At 36.8% G+C, this 7,323-nt stretch overlaps 1 protein-coding gene across 4 annotated transcripts in view; it reads right to left on the bottom strand.

Moving 5' to 3' along the window:
• Window positions 1-7,323, bottom strand: part of LOC110459019 — a 45,722-nt gene that overhangs the window by 20,189 nt on the left and 18,210 nt on the right. For 3 of the 4 annotated variants that reach the window (XM_021511037.1, XM_021511039.1, XM_021511038.1), the window contains exon 3: window positions 5,565-6,309. In XM_021511037.1, coding sequence (XP_021366712.1) covers window positions 5,565-6,057 — 493 coding nt within the window. In that variant the 5' untranslated portion in view covers window positions 6,058-6,309. The remainder of the gene's footprint in view (window positions 1-5,564; window positions 6,310-7,323) is intronic. The other variant, XM_021511040.1, reaches the window with a different exon arrangement.

Raw genomic sequence — 7,323 nt, 5'->3', positions numbered from 1 at the left:
ACGCACGACGCACGACGGACGACGACGGACGAAAAGCGATTGGAATAGGTCACTTGAGCAAAGCTCAGGTGACCTAAAAATACCTAATTAGAGTTACCTAAATAAGCGTGATAACCAGCAATCTCTTAAAACTTTCATATTTCACCTTGAAAAACAATATTTCCCTTGGAAATACATTATGTCTGCTTCCAACGAGAGAAACTATTACCATTTAACATGACGTCATGACGTTAGTACGAAAGATGACGTCGAAAAGTCTAGTTAATTGATGTCAAATTATAACATTGATCAGTGTAATGATGTCCAGAATGCTACCCTCTTGGAGGTTATCAGAACTCCCAGTTGGTTAACTCAATACGTCGTGAGTTAGGAAACCTATAGCGGATGTGACATAAAATCAGCTTTATGCAGGTTACATTGATCAATATATGTTTCATGTTTCCCGATCAGACAGGTAGAATAAACCAATACGACCGGGTTTAAACTGAAGAATACAACATAATTACAAACCTCTTCATTTAGATAAGGATACTATATATTTTTATATGAGAGTTGCGGATGATGAAGCGATTAGAGTTGGCAAGTTGATGTCGGAGATCGATAGTTGAAGTTAGGACAGAATACAAAAAAACAACAATAGAATACCAAAGTGTCAATAAAGCTGTAACTCGAACTCGAGTAAACCAAGACAAAGTATGAGCAAAGGACGATCACACTAAGTCTCACTGTATATTTCCCTATAGAATCATGATAGCAACCATAATCTTGCCCATAGTAATTTATCAGCATGTAACATTTGAAACCATTTATTGCTAGCTTGTACGTCAGTAGTCGACATCTATAACAGAAGTGATGATATTCGGAGCAAGCCCTTGAATACCAAATCAACAACTACTTTTAATCTCCGTAGGTTTTGGAAGCGCGGATATGATTGTCAAGAAAGGGAAAATATTCATTATCGAAGAGTCGAATTTGTTTCTCTTATTTTACAGAGTCTTAAAGATAATTTTCCAACGCTATTCCATCTTCCAGCAATGTTTAATTTATCAATTGATAAAAAAAATCACTTTTCCCAAATATGACAGCGTAAGATGTTTCATCAAACAAGAGGCCCAATGGGCCCGCATCGCTCACCTGTTATTAATCTTACACTTGTAATCTTAAGATTTCATAAGAACCTATTAAAAGATTTAAACATATGACGCCTCTGACCTTGTTGTTGAACAAGGACATTAGGTTGAAAGTGGATCAAGGTCATTCATTTGAACTAAAATGGTAGTCCTTCATCCCAGCATGCTACAGGCCAAATTTCAGTACCATGGCCCTTTTGCTTATTGAAAAAAAGTCGCTTGAAGATTTTACGACATTTGACCCCTGTGACCTTGAAAATTGGTCAAGGTCATTCAGTTGAACAAACTTGATAGTCCTTCATCCCAGCATGCTACAGGCCCAATATCAGTACCCTGGGCCTTTTGGTTATTGAGAAGAAGTTGTTTGAAGATTTAAGACATCTGACCCCAGTGACCTTGAAAGTGGGTCAAGGTCATTTATTTGAACAAACTTGGTAGCCCTTCATTCCAGCATGCTACAGGCCCTATATCAGTACCCTTGGCCTTTTGGTTATTGAGAAGAAGTTGTTTAAAGTAAAAAGTTGACGCCGGACAGATGGACGACGGACGACGGACGACGGACGACGGACGGACGGACGGACGATGGACTCCGCACCATAACATAAGCTCACTTGCCCTTCGGGCAGGTGAGCTAAAAACGATTAAACTATATTTGTATGCGCCATTGCGTACGGTTTAGATCTACATACACCACATAAACAATGTCATATTTATTATCAATATTGCTAAGAGCCAGGTTTTTGTTTTAGAGGGCAAACAAGTCAAAGCGTTGGAATACATACTACAGAAAAAGTGACATTTATTGATGCGAACCAATGTGCTGTAAATTAATTCGTAAATCACCCCGGTGTGAATAACATTACAAGGCATAGGATTGATTTAATACCCTTGCAATATTTTGAATATTTGAGACATTTCTCATTACTGTAATTGCCTTTTATTTCCTAGCGCCTTACTTGGCAACACCTCACCTCTGGCTTTGATATTGAACTTTTGCCAAAGTGCGGAAGGAAATGGGTTCTATCACCTGGGTTCTGTCCCCAGGCCAGGATATACAAAGGTCCTTAAAATGATATTTGTTATTCACTGCTTAACGTTCAGCTTTTAGGGTAATGGTAACAACTGGTTCACATGTTGTCAGTATAATGTTACCTGGCAGAATACTATGCTTGGTGCATTCGGCATGGAATTTCAGTAAGATAGTTCTATAAAGTCGGCATCAGATCCGCGTTCTCACAAGGAGGAAAATACATGAACAAATCCAGTCACATGCATGCATGCATGCACACATATACAACACAGATGGAGGCGCGTCTTTAAATGACCTTAGCTGTTAATAGGACGTTAAAACCTATAAATAAACCAACAAAGTCAAACATTCGGTCCTGACAGGTCTTCACATAACAAACACGGCAAAGAATCATTAAGAGATATGATTATACCCTAAATATAGAATACTTTGTTTAGTCGATAATTTACTTGAAGGTTAAAAGAATTTGCGACAATGAGTATACAGGTACTGGCGGCGGCCACCCCGACAATTATTTGTAACAAAGGCCATAACTCCTTAAAAAGGGTCAAATGAAAAAATACTACCCTGATGCACGACATCAGGGTGAAATTACTATAAACTTTCATAGAAATCGGCCCAGTAGTTTAGGAGGCAGACAAAGGTGTGTTTTTTTTAACAATGGGCCATAACTCCTTTTAAAAGGGTCGGAATGAAAAAGTACTACTTGGATGCACCATTCCATGGGACAGTTGTCATATCCGTAAACTTTCTTTGAAATTGGCCCAATAGATTAGGAGAAGTTGGACAAGCTCAATCCCACTGGTGGAACTTGAAAAGAAGTTTAAAATAGGTGTTGTTTAGGAAAACCATGATACGCAATCATGTTACAAAAACGACCACCATGGCTGCCATGTTGAAGTTTTGACGGGGCTGTAAAATAACAGCACTTTGTCGGCTTCTTTTCCTTAACAACCCCCCCCCCTAACTATATGGTATATGTATAGCTTGGTTATTACTCATTGACAACAGATATGAAACAGGACTGATGACTTTTTGGCATAAGCTACCCTGTGTGTAATCAAAGATGATAACAAAATAGCAAGTATTATATAATTACTGATATCTCCAACTGAACTGAATGGTCTTGTTGAGTTCAAATTGTTGGATTTTATTTAGTCTATTCCCAATAATACCGGTTTAAACAATATATGGACCTACCAAAAGCATATATGGTCAACAGAGACACCTCAAGGAGCTATTAATAGATCCATTTACCTACAAATGGTATGATGACGTAGATCATTATTCTCGTGGTAAAACCGGTCAATTATTTTCAAAACGAAAGGAAATTTGAACCATATTTGTATCTATACTGTCAAGAAGTACGGAAAATGTTATGTAAATTAAGAATGTCCAATTAAAGTCGATGGACAGGCGTCATAATGACTTTATGACATATTTACGACATACCTACATGCCTAATTATTATTACATGCATTTCAATCCAATTATTGTCAAAATGGATGGTATGTTTTCTATTTGTAATTATTCCTTACTAAGCAAAAGGGGTGTGTGTGGGTGGGTGTGGGTTTGTGTGTGTGTGTATGTGGTGCTATGCCAATTACATAGCATATATATGCTTTAGAATGTATCCTTCTATCCAATTGGTCTGCTATTATGGAATGTTTCTGGAGATTGACCTCCTGTTACACACGATATATGTGTTTGATGAATAAACAAATCTCCAATCTCGGTTATAAAAAATATACGTCCGTTACTTCCTGATAGATAACCATAACAATAATTGTTAGTGTCAGACGACGGATTACAGAAGAGGTCAATTAAAAGATTATTTATTTTGGATTAAACGTCCTCACACAAACTATGTCATATACAGAAAGCTCCGTAGGAAGACAACGCCGGAAAAAAACCCAGTAGGAAATGACAAAGATCCCAGGTATTACAGTGGGGGAAGAATAGCATACAAGAGGTCAAATGGGCCTGCATCACTCACCTGGTTTAATCTCACAATTGTAGTCTTAATAGAAGACTAAAATAAAGCTATTGGCAAAATATCTGTGTCTTGACTCAAAGTCATTCAAAAGAACATGTTGAAAGATTTAAACAAATTTGACTCCTGTGACCTTGAAAGACAAACGAGAGCATTAAGTTGAACAAACGTTTAAAGATTTATACACAATTGACCAGAAGTGTGTCAAGGTCATTCACATGAACCAATCAAATTTGATAGCTCTTCGTCTGAGCATGCTACAGGTCAAATATCAGCATCCTTTGGTTATTCCGAAGAAGTTGTTTAAAGTTTTGAAATTATTTGACACCAGTGACCTTCAATATGTGTGAAGGTCATTCATTCGATTAACTTGGGAGCCTTTTATCCTAGCATGTTACTGGTAAAATATCATCACCCTAGACCTTTGATTATTCAGAAGAAGTTGTTTAAAGTTTCAACATATTGGACCCCTGTGACCTTGAATATAGGCAAAGGTCGTTCATTTGAACAAAATTGGTTGCCCTTTATTCCAGCATGCTTCTTGACTAATATCATCAACCTAGACCTTTTGTTTATTCATAAGTAGTGGTTTTAAAACTTTAAACATATTTGACCTCTGTGACTTTGAAAAGGGGCGAAGGTCATTCGTTTGAACAAACTAGGTAATCAAAATCATCCCAGTATGCTTCTGATCAAATATCATTACCCTGGACATTTTGGTTATTAAAAAGAAGTTGTTTAAAGTAACATCTTGACGGCAGACGCTGCACCACGACATAAGCTCACTTGGCCCCTTTGAGCCAGGTGAGCTACAAACTAACATTTTTCAGAGACACATATTTGTCTCCTCTTACGAAAACATGACGTTATACTTCGCATACCTTTTCTTTCCCCGAACCTGCTGGGGATTCGTTTTTAAAACACCATCATCTGATGATGGAGCTCTTAAAACAAATCATGTCTTGTTTATTCATAATGAAGTTTGATCAACCATATCACTTGTTATAACCTAATTTACAGCATTTGATTTAGCACCCTATTTAGCTAGAATAAGCCACTCTAAAGCGCTTTACAGTATATATATATATACAATCAGTTCTATCATATTGTGTGGTGTATGATTTATCAAATTGTAACACAACTAGACAACATATTTAAACTTTCAAATGTTTTCAAATATAACAAACATGCATCAGTCAGTGAACGCTAATGTGTATTTTTTTATGCTTTTTTTTGGAAGAAAAAAGTCTTTCACACAACTCTACATTTAGATATCACCAACTTCAAATGAGCCTTTACCTGTTTTTAAATACTATAAGGGAAGATTAAAATCATATATTAAGTATATCTACAACATGCTGGTTCCACTTATTCAATAATGATATGCAAACCCAATCAGAAGAGTACGTACCTTTTGCATTGTCGTCCGTGTATCTGGCGGTCTTCGCCGCTGGTTGCATCCTGTTGTATAAAGATGGCGTTGGTCTCGTTATCGTCGCTGTTTCTATGACGGCGCTTCCTCTTTTTCCTGTTCTACGTCGTGGTGGTGTGACTTCAGTCTTCCTGCCATCCGTGGAAGATGAAGACGAGCATGCTTCGTTGTCTTGAACCACGGTGACAGAGTCCCTCTGCCCTGTCAATTCGTTTACCGTGGGCACAGATTCTGTTTCTGTGGTCACAGTTGTTTCCTCTGACGGTAATAAAGGTCTGACAATGTTCCGAACGCGAGATACGCTTTGGTTCTGATACATTCGAATCAAATCGGTTATACTATAGCTGGGGCGAGTCCATATGCCGAGCTCTTGTAGCTTTCCTCGAAGCTTCGCTTTCGTCCAGTTTGTAGGGTCATTGCTGTTATATTGCGACGTAACCCTTGTCCTGGAACGGCCTCGACGTTCTGCCATTTCTTCAGAACTGCAGACCGATTAAAAATTAAAACAGAAACACAGAAAAACCATGATTGTAACTGAAAAGACACTGATGAAACGCGAATATTTAAAAAGTCAATTCGCGATTCAACATTTTGCCTGACGTATACGATATGTTCCACATTTCAAGGTTGCTGTAATATTCTGACACACAGGAAATTCCAAATCAATTAACGCTGTGTCTTCTGACGGTTGTATATTGGTCATGTTCTCAATAGGAAACATTCCCTGTAAAAAATATATCCAAAATTTTAAAATAACAAAACTTTTATATCATATTTATCAAATCATATCTAAAAACAATTATATTAATTATACTTTCATGCCAATTTATTCTAAAATAAAAGACGTTTGTTCTTTTCAAATGTCATGAACCAATCTTTAGGGTTTTGTAAAGCAATCGAGATTAAAACGCATTTTGAAGCAAGTTTTACAATTTGTTTAATATATAATCTGGCCTATTTTATTATTGATAAAATTCCGAAAAAATACTACGCCTATGTCCATCGTAATTGTTGTACAGGTGGATATACTTATGGTCATAATTAAAGTAACAGTGGTTTTTACCTCTTCAGAACATCAAAATGTCTCCAATAGTTAGGAACCTCACAGGAGGTCAGAACTTTTAGGTTTATTTGGGGGTTTTCCGACCACTGAAGAAATAGCCATGTTTGCTATGTTCACATCGTAAGAGGAACATTGTGTATGATAAACCCCAAATTCTGTTGATTGTGTCCCGTACATAAGCACTGATGATACTCAATACCTAAATGGGTGAAAATGAATTCAGTTCTTTTTCAGAATAATCTTTTCCCCCTAAATGACACTATTTATACTTTGATCCGTTATGAGAAAAATTAAATCCCCTGATCACTATAAAGATGCATTCTTACTTTTTAAAGACTTTATTATGTACACCTTTCGTAAAGGACATTACGTTTTCCTATGGAAATTTTGACAAAAAGTATTGTATTCTTTACTTTATCCTCTTACTGTTGAAATAGTTTAGCCCTACTTTTTATAGATAAAATATTTGTTTGAAATGAATGGCACCCTGTCAAACCCTCAACAATGAAGTAGGTGATCTTAGATGTAGTGTCAGTGATCATAAGAGTTGCTGAGCGATCACAAATCACCTCTTAATCATGTCTGAGTCCTAAAATGATACTAAATTATTTTTTTGTAAATGGTGAAGTGTCAGTCTAGAGCGAAGTGATCCATTTTAAGGTTAAATAGGCAAAT

Source organism: Mizuhopecten yessoensis, unplaced genomic scaffold (genome assembly GCF_002113885.1).
Source record: "Mizuhopecten yessoensis strain PY_sf001 unplaced genomic scaffold, ASM211388v2 scaffold9915, whole genome shotgun sequence".
Taxonomy (NCBI): Eukaryota; Metazoa; Mollusca; class Bivalvia; order Pectinida; family Pectinidae; genus Mizuhopecten; species Mizuhopecten yessoensis.
Note: the sequence above shows the minus strand (reverse complement) of the source record. Positions and strands in the feature narration are given on the sequence as shown.